This window comes from Chaetodon auriga, chromosome 11 (genome assembly GCF_051107435.1).
Source record: "Chaetodon auriga isolate fChaAug3 chromosome 11, fChaAug3.hap1, whole genome shotgun sequence".
Classification (NCBI taxonomy): domain Eukaryota; kingdom Metazoa; phylum Chordata; class Actinopteri; order Chaetodontiformes; family Chaetodontidae; genus Chaetodon; species Chaetodon auriga.
This window is the reverse complement of record NC_135084.1, coordinates 6,513,723-6,532,131: the sequence shown is the minus strand read 5'-3', so window position 1 is coordinate 6,532,131 and position 18,409 is coordinate 6,513,723. Positions and strand designations below refer to the sequence as shown.

The following is an 18,409-nucleotide window of genomic DNA, read 5'->3' as shown; positions in this document are numbered from 1 at the left end:
GAGATTAACTCCAGGAAACGGCTCCTCATTATTAGTGCCGTTCTCCTTTCTTAGCACTGATTAAATAATGATTGTGCTGCACAAAAACAAAGTTAGTTTCATGCTTCAGAGCTCGAACCTGCTATAAGCGAGCATCGGATGCAAAGGATATGATGCAAGAGGGTTTCTTTTGGCGCCTGTCTTTGAGGATGAGATTGACAGGTGCTATCATCTTTCCTGTGGATTCCTCCACATCAAATGACTGCACTACTAACACTGTCCACGCAGGAATGGATTGGTCCAGCCTTTAAGTTTACTCTGTGAAAAAAAAAAAAAAAAAAAGCTCTTTTTAGGAGAGATAAACAGGTGCCATGTGCAGCTGGTGGTCAGAGATTACAGCCAACATTGTGACAGCATCTCACCCAGGGCCAGAGCTGTCGTCCTTCCCACACTGCTCGGAGATGTGGAAACTGGAGCCAAGTATAAACCCTGGACACAGCCTGTATGAATGGCCCCTTTTTTTTTTCCTCCAATTGTATTTGATCATTAACCAAGACGCCATTCAAGTTCCCTGTTGCATGCAACTAGAGCAGTCTGACGGCTGCAGTGCTGAATTCATTGTCACCTGCACCGTAACGACGAGTCTCACTCACACTGTGCGTAAATACAGCTGGTAAAACACTGTACATTCAGTGCTCGTCAAACAAGGCTCTATTAGCATTCAAATGGTCTTGGTAAATGAGTGAATACAAGTGAAAGCAGCTCAGTAAAGGATAAGTTTGGTGATATTGTATGTTTTCCTGTTCAGCAACAAATCCCATGAAAAGACCAAAGTCAACAATGAGTTGTTCTGCTAACAGGTAGTGTGTGTGTATCTAAAGCCTCTGTGCCATAGAGCTCCATTGTTGTCTAAAAACTATTAAAGACATCAGTGAGCCACACTATTGCACTGGTGACATGTTCCTTTATTACCATGCGCACAGGCACAGTTGTGTGTTTTGAGTCAATTCCGCGTTCGCTGTTGATTCTCACTGGTACAATAAATTTGCAGCTAAAAATAGTTCCAACAAATACACTACTTACTCCTGTGTGAGGAACGTTTGCTAAAAACTACAACGGCCAGTTTAAATTTGCATATGAAAAACACAGAAAATTCAGAAAAAACCTCCAGATGCCACAAAAAAGTGCAGTGGAAAGAGACACGGCGAATAAATCATGAAGTGCATGAAGTGTGTGTGACTTAAACATCCAGAGACTGTTACCTTCCTCAAAATGCCATATTCCCATTGAAATCATCTTCTTCTGCAATGGTTTAACGTCACCTCGCTTTTGAATTAGTTTATCAAGTTTATCTCAGTCATTCTTTATGAACTAATGTCAAATTGACCAAATAATAGTCCTGGATGGAAGCGTATGTATAGAATATCACCTGCCTTGTCTCATGAAGGCCTAAAAAATTTTGTCAACCATCTTATTACTAAGGTGTTTTGATTGCTGCTTGTTTAGTCATAAATATTCACTGCCCCATTTAAATGATGTACAGCACATGGTCTTAAGTGCATGGCGCAAGTGCATTTAGGGTGTGTCCAAAGCCATTTTTGCTCCTTAAACGACACAAATTAAGGTACAATGTGCAAAGAGGTTGTACTCTGCCTCTTAATTATCGTAGGTGTGGTTATGGACGCGAATCAAGCCAATCAGTTATCTCCCATTCCCTTTCAAAGCCAGGTGTGCCTTGTCCTGGTGCATTCCTGTTGCAATGGGGGATTCAACAAACTGGAGAAGTGAACAGTTTTCCGAGGAAACTGATCTGCTGGTGCCTGAAGTGAAAGTGAGCAGACCGTCTATGGGAGGGAGAAATCCACCAAAGCTCCCTGAGGTGAAGCAGATGTGGGAGGATCTTACTATCTGAATAATGTGCTCTTTGAAAAGCAGGAAAGTACTGCGCCGTTGACTTGAGAGCAGACCACACGCTAATGGGTGCACAGATGAGTCCAAGTACATTTGTTACTCACACAGCGTGGGTGCTGGGCATGAAAATGACAACTGTCCTGTGCGCCACTTTGCATTGAGTGGAAGACAGGACCCGTAAACTTTGAGGTTTTCATGAACTTAATGTTATCTAGGGGACAGCGACACATGCTCTTTTTGTCAGATGAGTCATAGCTTGGGGCTTGAAAATCCAGACTCTGATCAGGTGATTTATTCACCAGCAGCTTCCCCAGATGCACAGCCAGCCAGCCAGTGGAGAAATTTGGCACCAGTCGCTAACATGCCCCTAGCTTCCACCCTGCCTGTTCAAAAACAAAATGACCTTTATCTCTGACAAATAGTCAAAGGCAATCTGAATAGCAGGTGTCCCTAAATTAGAATTAACAGTGAAAACCTCGCCAGCAGTGTAATAGGAGGTTGGCTCATGCTGACCATTAGCATTTTGGAGATAATTAATTAGGGATACTTCAGTATCCATTACTGCATGGAGAGATTTGGTCTCAGAAGCCGTCACTCTGTCGGCGCTTCAGTTGTAATCCGGCACGTCAGGGCGATAGCCGGAATCTTCCATCTCAACAGATTCCAGTCTAGGTGAAAATGTCTCCATTCGTATGCAAATAACCTGCAAAACATTCTGCCACTCACCTCTCGCCTGAAAATTGTTACTTTTTTCTGCTCCGTGCCAAACTGGACTAATGCATTGAATTGCTAATGTGCTCAATGAATATATGAATAAATCCTTTTTAAAAGTCATCATTTCACCCGGCTGACCGGCTCCTGAGGATTCCAGATAAGATGGGCTGGTGTGAGATGACTGACAGTGTGATGTGATTGGTTGAGAGATTTGACCTTTTACAGTCTACACAGCTGACACGAACATTAGTCTAATTTAAAGAAAGTCGAACAAAAAAATAATGATAATAATAATAATAATAATGATGATGCAGCTGCATCAAAATATGCAGAAGACTATACAATCAGGAAAACATCAATGCATTCTGAATGAACATGAAGTCTGACAGTAAACAGTTAACCTCAGCATACTGAGCTGAACCTGGACGAAGGGACATGCACAGACATTTGTGGGGACGCAGCAGTAATTCAACAAGATAATAATTCACTTCACCTGTTGGCCTAAAATCAGTTCTTTCTCTCTCTGCCTCTCTTGTGTTTAGAGTTACTGAATCAATGTACAGCACTGGCTGTGTTCATCTTGGGTAAACCATAGTCAATTGTCAGTCTATTACAGTGCTAAGCAACAAACTTAGAGCTCCGTATCTAAAGTTACATGCTGAAATCAGTAACATGTGGTGTCATAGCATGGGCGGGAAGACCTCAAAATCAAAAAATAAATGCCGGTGTAGATTTTTGTCTCAACTAAACCTTTGAAACAAATGAATCCTGACAGTAAAGATGGCGACTCGTCGAACGGCGGGCTTTCTCACAACTAAATCAGTGCAATAAAAGTTGTAATGATTGCTGTTTACTTGGTCCAGAGGGGGCGCATCTGCCAACAAAGGACAAAGGTGCCAGCAACTTGAGCCTCAGGAGCCACCGTACAGTGCACGTCCTGAATTTGAATGAAACCACATAAAAAATTCAAAGGTTATGATGGGAGGAAGCTGAAGGATGATGGCTAATGAATACTGCTACTAACTGAGAACATGCATACATGCATACACTTTACATTATTATTAACGTTTTCTAAATGAGAGCGTCAGATTTGTCTGCTGCCGGTCGTCTCAAAGTGCTGTGACCGGATGCTTTCTTTAAATAATCCACCACTGTGAACATTTGGCTTCCCGCATTTTTAAGTTGCATTACACTCACGTAGTAAAGGGCCCATTTTTGAAAACACTCTCCTCGGCAGTGCTTTCAAGTTAACAGATCACATCTCTTAGAAAATTGTGTTCTGTACCAATAATAGAAAAGAAATGTAATGTCTACTGAGCGCTGTAATACGAGTGCAGCCATCATTTCCAGCTTTTCAGATTGGGTTCTGCTTTTCTTCTGTCACTCACAGGCCTCCTATAGAAAATTTCCCCTCAAGTTAGTTCCCACACATCATGAGTGTTTCTCACTTGCACGAGGTATCTGGATGTTACATGAAGTCTCCTGTGATTGGTCCGCTGGTTGTATGTAAGACACTTTGGCTTGCTCTGTTAGAGAATTTTACTGCTTTTGCTCCCAGCAGAGCCATGAAGAAGATTTGCAAAACAGATCCTGAGCCAGTGAAATGTCTCTGAAAATTCACTCTGTTTCGTGCTCTCAGATGATGCAGACATGGAAAATTGCTTGAACATAAATAGGTTAAGGTGCACGTGGGAAAGAGACGTATTAGTCTTAACAGTGAGAGAAGGATGAGTTTGTGTGGATGACCTCGTGGAGCCTTGTTTGCAGGGTTTGAAGGAGTTTATTTAGTCTACCTTCTAGCACAGTGCAGATGGTACAGACTGTCCTGGCTAAGAGCAAAGAGAAACTGGGTCTCAACGAGGGAGATGGAAAAGGGGATCGGGCCTGGAGCGGTGCGTTATCATGCTGAGGGCTAAAAGAAAAAAAAAAAGTCTGAAAATGAGGTATGGGGTATGGCTGAACTGATAGGGAGGCTTGAAATCCAATAGCAGGATTTTAAAATTTAAACTGGCAATAAGCATTTTTTTCAGCTGATATTCAACATTTTTAAATTAAGATATGTTTGGATGAGGGAGTCCTCTATGGGTGTGTGTGGGAGGGGTGGGGGGGGACGGGGGACGGGGGGCAGCTTCCCCATATACCAAATCAGAAAATTTGACAAATGACCATTGCATGCCTGTCAATTTGACATGACTGAAATCCACAGTCAGTGATTGAAATCCGTGAGCCGCCTCCATCCCCACCTGCCAACACACACACACACACACACACACACACACACACACTCGCCCCATCGAGATAATAAAGGTGAAAATGAATCTGCTTACCTGCTGTAAATGTTGACCCATCGTTGCCTGACGTTAGCATAGCTGCAGCACAGATGTAGTGACTGCTCTTGCTCTGTGGATCATTTGTGGCCATTGTGATTGGCTGCTCCACCAGAGCACGCATCAGAATTTGTTTTTGGACGCTCAAACAGATGATGATCGGTGCATGTTTACAACCAGCACAACCTCAGAGTATCATGTACCCGCAGGGTGGAAGCCTGTCCTGGATGCTGACAAAGTCTAGGCTAACATTAGCGGCTTTGCTCTGTTCTTTATTAGATTTACAGGCCAACAGCAAAGTTACATATATTATGGGGTTAGGATTAGGGGTTAGGATTAGGGTTCTAGGAAGAGGTTAGCACTGGTTAGTCCTCTTCCTAAAAGCCCCTTTTTCTTGTGAAATTAAAAGTGAAATCACACTGCAAATGTTAAATATAAGCTAATGAACAGACAAACTTTTGCGTTGGAAGGAAAGAACAGTCTGTGACATTTTTCCTTATCAGAATACCAGAATTCATGCACAGCACTATAAGAACACTGCTGTTTCTTTATGTCCCTGTCTTCTCTACAAATTATCAAAGCTGATAAAATCTTCTAGCGACTGTTTCCATTCCAAAGACACCGAACCCCAAATCACTCCTGATGCTGTCATCTGTGTCTGAGAGTGTGTGTGTGTGGGTGTGTGTGTGTGTGTGTGTGTGTGTGTGTGAATGTGTCGTAAAGGGCTTTGAGTGCTACATAAATGCAGTCCATTTACCATTCCAGCTGGTAAAATCGACTGTTGCTGGCAAGAAATGAGAGGCGGATTTTGTCAAAGTGTTTATCCAACCATTGTTTTGAAAATGACTAATTAGCAGCCTGCTAATTTTGACCGGTAAATCTGGAGTTATCGTCGTAAACTCCATGGCTCGTAGAAGCTCTCTTCTTCGGTATAATCTGACACGCGATGAAGGAGGAGGAGGAGGCACAGGTTTGATGAAATTCATTTGTGATGAACTAATGAAAGTGACAGAATCCGGGCTTGGAGGAGATCCAGACGGAGGAAACGGGAGAGAGCCGACTCAGACCTGGCACTCATTTGAGCTCTGTGCTTGAGGGGGAACCACGAGCACGATTAAATAGATGGTGTTCTACACAGTAATAGATTTCCTCCTGTCACACATGGAAAACGTCTATTTTAACACCTCATTTACTTTGCCATTCAATCTTTAAAATCACTCCCCCCCTCCCCATTCAGTCAAGTGAAACAATCCCCCAGTGCAATGGAAAATCCATGTTAGCAGAGCACTTTCACATTTCTTAATCTGTCTGATTTGTTTGTAGCACAGAGGTCATTTGAATATAGCAGACATCTCCATTTCAAGAGGGAATCACCATATCCCTGAAAATTGTTAAATCATACATTTATTCTTTCTTTTCCAGTGATGGAGGTGCTTACCCACTTTATTCAGATAGTTGTTTGCTATTTGAATGGAGCAGACAACTTAGGTAGTGTCTCATTTCAAGAGGGCATCACCATATTCCTAAAAAATGTTAAATCATGCATTTATTCTCTCTTCTGTAAACTGAACAAATGAGAGAATGGATATCTGAGACGGGTGTTTTTTTTTTGCAGTGCATCAGGGCCAGAGTGCTGTGTAAAACAGCCATCTGTCTGGTTCAGACTGTAATGAGGGGACCTGTGCCTTGGTGGACAATTCAATCCAGCTAAGGCCTTCTGTCTATAACAGAAATAGCAGGGGGCTGTTTAGCTTTTAGTGCTGCACAGGATGGTCAAGTGCGAGTCTCGGGGCAACGAGGGACGCATTTTAGGGCCAAAACAGCTGCTTCGGACTTGTTCCCAAAGTAGTTTGACAGAGAATGATGATGTGGATTTTCTGTCGTCAGTCAGGGTTTCACATTCACCGTGTTTACATGCACACGACAAGCAAGGTTAGCGGGAGAAATAAAGTTACGGGGGAAGATCAGGGAGTGTGTTTACATGCTAATCAGATTCCACTGTGAGCCTCTACCATTGGATCGAGGCTGGCATATTTTAAGTGTATTACCAGGATGAGTATTGATGTTTCCTGCTGCACTCGCGTCTTCACCAATGCTCATACAGTAAAACGTCAAACATCAGCTGTCTCTGTTAGAAATCCCGCTGAGTTAAGTAGATTTCTCTTAATCCTTTTCCCCAGGTAAGAACCAGGGTTCTTGTTTATATGATATTGAAAAAAATCAGGTTGAAGAAAAAAAGGCTTAACAGTATTTTTGTGTGTCTTGTTGGCCATTTTGCTTTTAAAGCTACTGTAAATGCGTGTTTTCCCTCTGGCCCAGTTAAGCATTTTACTGACAGTGTTGAGCGTTGGTGGCATCCCCGCTAAACAGTCATGCAAATTAGATCTTACCACCCTTTGGAGACAGCTGTAAAGCCACGTTAAAGAATAGTCTATTTTAATACAATACACACAGGCCATATGCACTGAATGCTGAGAGGCTGGTTTCACCTCTCCGTACTTGACACAAAGCAATCCCTTTTTAGTTCCAGTAGCTCTTTCAGTGTACACACACACACACGGTTTCGTATTAAGATCCTATCCTTTAACTGTCTCCATTTCATGTTATCCTCCAGGGATTAAAAATGTATAAGTATCTGGTCTTAAGGTAACACACAAAAAACCAAAACAAAACAGCAGAGTGAGTCAGGATTCCTTATTTGTGTGTGAGGCAGGATTCGCAGCAGACACATGATCTGTTTAATGACTGCGGTTGGACAGTAATGTTACTGTAATGACTCTGACCTCCCTGGAGTCCCGTCCTGCATCTGACCTTTCACAGCCACTTCCTGACAAAACCGCAAAAGTTGCGATAAATAAATAATAAGGTGATTTGTTCGGAAGCGGTTTCCTGTGTTTGAAAATGAAGTTCATTAGAGTTGCTCAGCGTGTCAGCGCTTTACGCCTCGGTATAGGGTATCCATCTCAACGATCGCATTAATCAACAGCTGAAAGCTGCTGTGGGCTATTTTCAAAACATATTTGATTTGCATAGCAGCGTGGCCACATTCGTGAGGCTGAAACTTGGCTTGGACAGCTTCACAGTGATGTAACTGTCTTCTCTCTGCCAATACAATTTTGCAGTTATACATCAGTGTGTTCCATTATGCATGTTTGTTATTTTAAAAATCCACATGCAGATTTTGTGTGCAAACTGTGTAAATATACGTTGATCTGGTACTAACGTGTTTACTTTTGCCTTTCTGCTTTCCCCCTCTCTTTTTCTCGCTCTCCTCTCTTTGCTTGCTGCAGGTATGCATTGTGCAAAAGAGGGACACCGAGAAGATGTACGCCATGAAGTACATGAACAAACAGCAGTGCATAGAGAGAGATGAGGTCCGAAACGTCTTTAGAGAGCTTGAGATCCTACAGGAAATTGAACATGTTTTTTTAGTAAATCTCTGGTGACTATCCTGTTTTTACACTATCAATGTCGTCTGCGCTGCCTGTGTCGGTCGCCTGCTTTGTCTGTCTGTGCATTTTGTATATTTACCTAAGAGATGCTCCGTAGATAAGTGCACGCTCACTCTAAAATCTGTTGTAGCCCTAAAATAGATGTACTCTGTGAATATTATGTTCCTAGTGTTGCATGCACTTTACTCTCTGCATTTGGCACTCAGTGAAAAGCAAAGTTTTGTTAGTCTCATTAAGGCTTGAAACACATTTTCCTCAGTCACACAACAGTATTAACTGAAGAAACAATTAACACAGGAGAGATATTTTGGGGATATTAATTTTGACTCTGAGCCCATCAAGCACACATTTGATAATTACTGTGGTTTGAAATGACCTTACTCTTCCCTTGAGTCTGATATGTGGGTGAATGGAGGCTGCTTTCATTATTCAACGCTCATCTCCGAGCGGGACACGTTTCTAAATGTAATTGGGGACCTGGCACGGCATTCACGGCATATTACACAAAGCACTTTACTCCTCTGTAATTGGAGGAATGATATTGCACGTGCCTATCTTCTGAGCAATCGCCGGCAGAAGATTTTATTATTCACGCATTCCATGAAGAATTGATTATGTGTAGATAGTGAGCAGATGAACCAAGGCAAAGTCGTGTCCTGGGCTCATTCCCTCACCTACTTGTGAATGATTTAAGTTTAATCTACAGGATATTTTTGCCTGCTAGAGAAGCCACTCTACTAGAACAGACTGAGGGCATTTTAATGAGCATACAGTAGTAGGCCTGTGTATTTTTTATAGTATAATTCCCTGCAGGAGTGTATGGCTGCCAAAGCCTTCTGTGTTCTAGTTTTCCATGTGCTGTGCTGCTCTGCTCTCTCTCTCATACTCTGTATCCAGCACTATTTCAAATGCCCATTAGTGACAATAATGCTAAAGTGTATTACTGAGGCTACGTGGGAATGAAAAGTTTCACACTTCACACCTCCTCTCTCTGCTTTCTTAGTCGGCTCCACAGCGATGCCAGAGAAAGGGCCTGTCCATCTCACTGAGAGCATATAGAGAAAAATATCTCAGCCAGCTTCCCTCATACCAAAGTTGTAATGCTCACACACTCAGCAGTCTTAGTTAGCCTGGATAAGCCACAGTCTCTATTAATTGCACAATTATCTTTGACAGCTGTAATTCGGATTGTTGATAATTCCACTCTAATTACAAAAAGACATCTGACATACCTCTCGTGATATCTGTGCATGCAGAGGATTCTTGTTTTTTTTTTTTTGCCATGGATTTGAGATTTCCGCCTCCACTCCAAGACAATAGAGGGGGACTGAATTTTTGTCACAGCAACAGCAGCTACTCTGGATAATCCACAGGACACACTGTCTGTGGTTTGTAAGAACAATTTCTTTAGTAGAAAGTGGTTCCAGCAACAACTGTTCATGGTGAGGACTGAGAATCATTTAAAGTGACAGGGACGTTGTTTGCTTTTGAATTTTGAAGCGAATTCTTTCAACGCGTTGACCACCACAAATAAAGCATTCGATTCACTTCCATTGTATTCAATGGTGACAGAGATCTCTGAGATCTCAAAACCTGGTCAGCTAGAACCAAAGCTATCTGCAGGGCTTGATACCCCTTGAGGTAGGTGCATTTCTTTCTGCAGATGGGTGTTTGAGCCCGCCCAGGCATTCAAACAAATGTGTCTTAGCATTGCTGCCTTTTTCAGCATTCTTGGCTTCGACAAGCCTTCAGCTCCGAATTATGCAGGGTTCGTGGACCCCGTTATACTTGCTGGCAGGTTTAGCTTTTTGTATTTGCCATGATTTGACCCTTTAAAGAAGCAAAAATGCCTAAGTTCAGTGTCTCCACAAGAAAATATAATCAGCATTAAAGCCTGATAAAGCATTTTGATGTAAATGCTCAGTGTACCCTAATGGTTTATGTTTTTTTTTTTGTGACAGTTATTGCTGTAGAAGTGAAGGGCCTTAAGACGGCTTCTCTAAACAGACGCGTCCCCTTCCCTCAGCTTGCTCAGAGCTTGCCGGCTTGAATTTGACTGGCCCTCTTGAAAAGCATAGGGAAGCTGTCAAATCTACATAACAAATCATATCATAGTGACAGGTTGCAGAAAACAAAGGCACATCCTCAACAGGCTGTTGCCAGTGCCATCAGACTGTGTGACAAGAGAGAGATTCCATGTAAAAACAGCTGTGTGATAATGTCTGGATGCAGCTGTTACAATACAAGTGTGTGGGTGTTGCACACGAAGACCCTGAACTGGGACAGATGTGTTAATGTTTTGTAATGTTAATATTACCAGACTGGTCCCATGCAAATGACAAAATATGTGTCTGGAGTAACTGCTCCAGAACTGGTGACCTCATCATGGAAACCAACAATCAGAGTGACTGAAAATACAAAGTCACCTTTGTCTTCCTATGTTGAGCTTTCGCAGCACACAAAAATATATAATTCAAGGAAAGTGTAGCATTTTCTCTCCCAGCTGGGGAGAGGAGAAGACAGTGAGACATAAAGGAAATCAATTTCTTGCTTGAATCTATGTATGAGTTAGTTATTTCTGCCCCAGTTTGTGAGAGTCTGTGCATGACAGCATTGTTATGTGTTGCACCTGTATGCATCTCATAAACTGTCTGCTTCATTTAGCTGCTGCTTGAGACAGCATCTCAGCCGGGCAAGTAATGAGATAGGACTGATGAGAGCTCTGCTTCATCTTCCCATCGTCTCCCTTACTGTATAACTAGGAACCTAATTGGTTCACTGCGTGGGTATGCTGTTTAACCAATTCCCCGTAGATCAGACAGTTGCCAGTATCCATAGGCTTGTCAAACAGAGCTTTCCGATTTCTGGCGCTCGGCATTTCGTCACTTCACTGCATTGTAAATGGATGTGCAATAGACCAGCTGGGTTCTTCGGGAACTGCCTATTCTCAAAAACAAACAAACAAACAAAGAAAAAAAAAAAATGCAAGTCACAGGAAACGCCAGCTTTGATAAAGCTTCACAGGAGTGTTTTTATTGATACGGTGCTAGGAGGCAGCCAGAGAGACAGCCAGAGTCAGAGAGAATGCGGGAAACACACCAAACAGCTGTCAGAGGAAGTAATGATTCCTGCAATCACAGTGAGGGGGGATCAAGTAGAGAGGAGCAGAGCACAAAACAGCACTAAGAAAGTATTTGGTATTGATTTGTTTTGTCAAAGAAGAGATGTGCAGACTAAGAGGATTTGTAAGGTTTTTCTTCAGCTCTTACCTCTACACACCGACAAACTTTCTGTCTCGAAGCGGGGGTTTTGCTTTCATCGAGACACCCTGAATTCCATGCTTTTAAACAGCTCCGTCCGTAGCTTCAGAGGAAATTCATTAGGAAACAGCCTTGTGAAAGCCCACACTGAATCCCATCAGCTCGGTAAAGGCTGCTTTAAGCTGGGCGGATGTCAAGTTTGCAGCCCACAGTAATTGCTGCGACCATTCCCTCGCTGCATAGATATGATGTGTAGGAGTCGAGGGTACACTGAATGGATTACCTTGGAGGAGGAAAAATTAACTATCATCTACTGCACACACCAAATCCACACAAATCCTTGTAAGGATTTGTGACACATGAGAAGACGCTTTCTTCATCTTTCCCTTGCATATATTTGAAACCCTAAAGTGCAGGGGTCACCTCGCTGCACCTGGAATCAGAGAAGAACCAGCATTAGAGTGTAGCAATGAATTTGATCCCCTGGTCTACGGAATGTAGTGCTTCATTATAAAAGCAAGGTTTAGCCTTAAGCGTTACATCACAACAGATCATTCCCAAACAGCATCACCCGTTGTCCCTGAGGGCCCAGAGATGCAGTAGTGAATCATGACCAAATGGACGCTGCCACAGTGCTGTTGCTGACAGTCGCAGAGCAGCGAGGGTAGCTAGGGTTGTTGCGGTGTTGTCAAAAAGTTAGAGTTTTAAACATAGTCCCTTGGGATCATCTTAAGGATTTTAAGGGTTTCAAAACCAAAACAGGGGTGAGTCATCTGGAAGAGCAGTATATGTGGTGCTTTCCTCTTACTGTCCGTGCCTTCAGCAGAGTCAGAAAGTGAACAAGAGGAGTGGTGAGGATGGATGTTCAGCCTCCATTAGGAATATTGATTGAAGGCCTAGATGGAACAAGGCCTTGGGAGACTGTGGAACAAATTAGCCTCTACACCCCCAGTCAGCAGTTATAACAAGCCCTGTGAGGGGGCTTAGCCTTAAATCATCCCTATAAAAAGCGAAATGTGGGATCATTTCCAAAAGCACAGGAGTCTGTTTCTCCAATATAGCATTGTGAATCCACAGATAATTTTGTCCTGGAATTGCAGCCTTGAAGGACCTAATACTTTTACTGAAACTGCCCCACACACTACTTTTAAAGAAGAACTTTTTGTAGGACATGGAAAGTGCACCTTGTGAAAGCAGGCCAGTGGAGGTGTTGTGTCTTCAGGCGACTGGTTGAAGGCAGCTGGGAGGAGAGACAGCGTCCACTTGTGCCATTGTTGCAGGAATCCTCAGAGGAGCATGCCAGTGTCCTGTGATGGAGTCATGCAGCCAGTTCAGCCAGCACATCTCTATCATCAACTTTATGTAGGCCATTGAAACTTTGCTGCCCAACTCGAGCCAGCAGAATCACAAGCTCTTGTGTCTCTCTAGCTTTTTCCTCAAAACTGTTCTCCTCTTCCACTGTCCCTCTATTTCCCTCCCTGCCTCCCTGGACTCATTTGTCATTGTGGCCTGATTATTTCAGCCTGTTCCTTGTACTCCTTCCAGCCGGCTAACCTTCCTCTTTTAGTCGCTGTGACTGTCGCAGCCTACTCCTGTCCTGGCCTTTCCACATGGCCTCCTCCTGGTTTTGGACAGTAGCAGCTCTCCCCAGACCCCAGAATACTGCCAGGCATTCACTCACACTCAATAATTTGACTTGCAACTCCTCCATGCTCATTGTAAAAGCACCACTCAGTAAACTGTGCTCATTTTTAAACATGGAGAACAGCAAAGGGCACATAAAATGAGGGAGTAGCCATATCAACTTCATCATTTACAGCTTTTTTGCATTGCTCGTAAGTGTCTAACAGATTAATGAATGCAGGTTTAAGGTTACAGGTAGGTAGTAATGCGTGTTTTTTATCCATGGATACCAATCAATATCATAGCTACAGCATCACACACCCTTAAATTCATATTTAAGTTACCTCAACTCAAGGCTGCAACTCAAGATGCAGCCTTGAAACTTACAAGCAAGCAGTTAGAATGATGTATGAGTTGAGCAAGTTCAACATCTCCTCACATGTCCTACATTCATATACTTTTCAGGAGATGAAGAACTTGTGCATCCAACAAACATGTTAACAGAAGTAGCAGCAATGAATCATTTATTTTTCCATGGTCGATGTTGTTACTATTGTTTGTGCAAAATGCGGACAAAATCATCACCTTGAATGTAGATCAAAATGTGTCACATTTCATCTCTCTTTTCATGGAGGCCAGTTTGATGACAGGGAATAAAGCACCAAGTTGGTTTTCATGCAGAGTTTGGGTCCTGGCACCCTGGAGTCAGCTGATAGGACCACAAACATTAGCTGCGGGACTAACTTAGCTAACTAGGTCAAGTAAAGCTAGGGTTTGGGTTAGGAGTTCGGGTTAGGGAGCCTGGAACAGTTAGCAGCAGTTAGCAGTTCCTTTTAGAAACAAGTAAAGCTTATCTGTCCATCAAGAAACTCCATAATCACAGAGAACAGCAGCAGGGGGACATTAGAGGGAAAACCAGAAAATATTATATCCATAAAATATGAGGCGGTTCCAATCAGATCAGTGGGTATAGTTATACAGTTGTGTTTTTGTGCACGTTATGAAGTTGTGTGTTTGTAAAGTAATCAATGAAGCCCAGCCCCACAGAAACACTCCACTCTAGCCACATCCTTCTCTAACCATCCATGGAAGGGTCATAAAAATTTGAGAAAATGTTTATTGGACGCAAAATTTCTATATTCCTCCAAGTGCCGGATGAGTCATCAGCCTTGTTTATCATTTTACAGGAAATGACAAACTCTACTTAAGAATAAACCTACAAAATTACTGTTTTGTCATTGTTGGGCCGGATACTGGCGTATAGATGATGACATCTACAACATCGATTTTGACCACATGGGAACTTTAAAATAGACAAGTCCTTGAGTGGCATGTCTGAAATGATTTATCCCTATGAGATGAGAGACATCTGGAAAGAGCTCTGAGTGGAACTGTTCCTGCATATTTAAAAGGAGTTGAGGTGGTTCTGGTATGTGATTAAGATTCTTCCTTGACATATCCTTGTAACGGTATTCCGGGCATGTCGACCTGGGAGAAGACCCAAGGGTAGACCCTGAGCATGCTGGATAGAATGTATATTTTATCTGGCCTATAAGCTCTTTGGCATCCTGCAGGAGCATACTGGAAGTAGGTAGGGAAGGGAAAATGGAGTATCCTTGAAACTAACGAGTTTGTACAACATAACGAAAAGGTGAAAGGGTTAATACCTGTTCTGAATGATATGGTGAAAACCTTGCTGTCATAGAGAGTGATAAGATGCAGTGACCTCTACAAATGGGGGTAAGGGCACACACTGTCTCCCCTTAGGCATTCATAGTGTTGTACTTGGTTGTGTATGTTAAAAGTGATGAAGGAAGTTACGTGAGGGAGGAAAAAAAGGAGATTGAGTTCTTCAGACCCTCTGAATGTTTTCACTTCCACACATCTGTGCACACCTTTACCCAGGACTGAGGCAGACTTAAATGATGGCTGGAAATGCAAATGTTGTATACATTCGTTGTTTTTATCCCAGACAAATGCGAACAAAATCATTGTGGTGTCTTGTCGGATTTTCACCTTAGGAAAGTCCCAACAATTGTGGGATGGTGATCTGTTAAGGACCTCGGCTGAAGCATTCTGACCCCTTTGACCTACTACCACTGTGACCGAAACCTGAATAAGTGCCAGAAATCAGATGGCGAGATTGATGGATGTCTTAAAATAATCTTTCAAAACAAGGTCAATTAATACTGTACTTGTAACTTGGCCTCATCGTTTAACCAGTATTCTTTTCCACTCCCAGACAGCAAAAGAGTCCTTTATTTGATTTTGAGGACTGCCAAATGTGGACTTCACATTGTATTTATTTGAAGTGAAGTGTTCCCAAAAATGGGGACTAAAATTGTTTGCGTTTCGTCTCTGTCCCATCCTTGGCTAGAGTCTTAAAGGTGACATGGCTTGTCAGCGCCAGAGCTTTCATATGCTCCAGTTGTCGGCCCATATCTGACATCTCCTTGTCACCTCAGTGAAAGCCGGGAAGGAAGTGACAACCAGCCCGAGCCACTGCAGTCTCTCTCTTAGGAGCCCAGATATTTTGGCGGTGGATTGGGAAGACTGTTTTGTGGAACACTGAGATAGCGAGTGCCGCCTCAGAGGAAGCTCATCTGTCAACTGGATACTGGGAATCAGACTGTGACAATGAGGTGATAAAAAGGTGACAGTGAGGAATCCCTGCCAACGGCAAACAACATCCTGGGGCTGGCCATCTGCTGAGGCTGCTCTGTTTTAATAGTGAGGCTGATCTTTGAAGGGTCAGGGCAGGTTGGTTTAAAGTGTCTGATGTAGGTGGCTCTACTGTCATTTCGTGTTGGGTGCGTTCTACACGACTGTCTTGACACAGTGGTTGCAGGGTGTCTAATGAGAAAGAGGAAATGGCAGGCTTGTCCAAAAAACCTTTTGATGGTAAAACAAAGATAATCCTGAGTGCAAGCTTGTTATTGTTTGATATTGCGGTTAAAGTTTTTTCTTTTTCTTGCAATCAAATAGTAAGGCTCATAATCTATTTCATCAGGGGACAATGCTATATGTGTTGTTTTTGTGATTATTGAGCCAGTAGGGTGTCCTTCCTGTTCATTTTCTACCCTATCACATGAATGTTGAGACCATTTCATCAATTAATCTATGCTCTGTGTGAGGAGAACAGAAGGAACCAGCAATATTGCAAATAGGTTGTTTTTCTTCTGTGGCAGAATCACCAATCTGTGGCTGAGATGGAATGATTTTCGCTCTGCGGCTAACGCAGGCCCCATTTCTCACTTATAGAGAGGCAGGAAATTGCACCTGAATAGGTCCAATCAGAATGTCCCCCTGGGTGTTCAAGGCCAAGCCTGAAGATACAGAGGGAACCTGCAGCTATAAAAAGAAGTAATACCACCACACTATCACAACTTCAATGGGAAAATGAAGAATTGGCTCAGGAGCAGCCACATTAAACCAAGCTTGATAGAAGAAATCACTAAGGCTCAGTTTGTTTTCCCGCCTCTGCTGCAAATTGACATCGGGGGCTTGTTAAGATATTATTCTGCCTTTTTTAGATGAGAAATTAAATTCCATCGTACAGAAGCAGTTTGTTCATCTGTGTGGCTTAATGTTTTGTTCAGTGTCTGGGGCAGAAATTGTGGAGTGGAGTGTTACAAATCCCCACCCAGATCACTGAGAGGCCGTGTTTTAATTTGATGTGCATGATTAGTAAGCCTGATTGACAAAAGCGTTTGGAGGACCACGAGCAGCCTTCAATTAAGTCACATCAAGCAGAGATGGGCTATTTTCAAGCTTTGATTTGACAATGACTTCTCCTCTTTTTGAATTCCTTCAAATGTCATTTTATTAGGATAATGATGGGTGTTAATAGACTACTGTGCTGTTTGCATGTTCAGAGCCTGCCTCAAACACACGTTGACATACATAAATATGCAGTGGGCATAAAAGACAGAGGCAGATGCATGAAAAGTGCATGTTTCCTGTGGTTGCACTGTAAACATGCATGTGTGTCTGTGGACGTTTGCGAGAAAATGCAAGGCCCTCTATTGTATGTGTTTTTTTGTCTGTGTGCTCAGTTATTGCTTATACTTTCCACGCTGGACAGTGAGTGAGCGCTGTGTCCTCCCCCTGGTCCCAGGTATTCATTCCAGGATGAGGAGGACATGTTCATGGTGGTGGACCTCCTGCTGGGAGGAGACCTGCGCTACCACCTGCAGCAGAGTGTCCAGTTTAGCGAGGACGCTGTCAAACTCTACCTCTGTGAGATGACACTGGCGCTTGACTACCTGCAGAGCCAGCACATCATCCATAGGTACACATTGATTTTTTTCATTTCCTCAGTTCAAGGCCAATCTTTCTACAGTCTCTCCTGTCTTCACTGCGTCATTTTTTGCTTTAAAACTGTTTTAGACTTTAACATGACATGAAGATCATTACTCGGCATGTGTAAAATATGCAGAAGCCAGTCTCGGTGACAAATGCACGTCAAGTATTCATTCTACTTTTGCGTTTTCCACAATGTTAACCAGTCAGTTACTACCTTTGTCTGCAGTTTGGTGCTGTGCAGGAAGCATACAGTGAGTTTATCTTAACGTTTTGGTAAAAAAAAAAAAAAAAAGGCTGCCTGCTGCTCTGACGCTCCCATCGCAGGATGAGACATCCATTTTTCTGGCTTTTGGTTTCATCAATAATACTTACAGTACTTTCCAAATACACCCAAAGCAGCAATGTCAGCTCATTACATCATTACATTTTGTTTAATCAAATAAAGCCTCGAATTTCTCCTGCGTTGAAAAAAACTGAAGACTCTCAAGGTTGTGTCTGGGACTTTTAGTATTCGAGAGACTTTGTTCATTGTGTTCTGCTTCTCCAGCTCACAGCGTTACTATTGGAGATTTATGGATGCAATGATTTACTCCTCAGACTGGAACGCAAACACCAAAAGGAATATAAGTAAAAGTCAAGTGTCTTTTCTTTACATCATGAATTGTGCAAATGCATTATCTCCCCTCTATTTCCAGAGGGAATCCTGCAGTAATCTTTTTCCTTTGTGTCAGCACAAAGCCACAGTGCCTCTCTAACTGATTTTATATGCACTTCTTTAGACTGTAAACTAGAGATGTCAGTTTTGATCAATTTTGCTTTCGTTGGCCAAACACACGTT

The 18,409-nt window shown here is 42.7% G+C and overlaps 1 protein-coding gene across 1 annotated transcript in view; it reads left to right on the top strand.

The window, feature by feature from the left end:
* Window positions 1–18,409, top strand: part of stk32c (serine/threonine kinase 32C) — a 73,669-nt gene that overhangs the window by 34,050 nt on the left and 21,210 nt on the right. Inside the window, exons 3-4 of the mRNA XM_076743538.1 lie at window positions 8,222–8,373; window positions 17,384–17,557. Coding sequence (XP_076599653.1) covers window positions 8,222–8,373; window positions 17,384–17,557 — 326 coding nt within the window. The remainder of the gene's footprint in view (window positions 1–8,221; window positions 8,374–17,383; window positions 17,558–18,409) is intronic.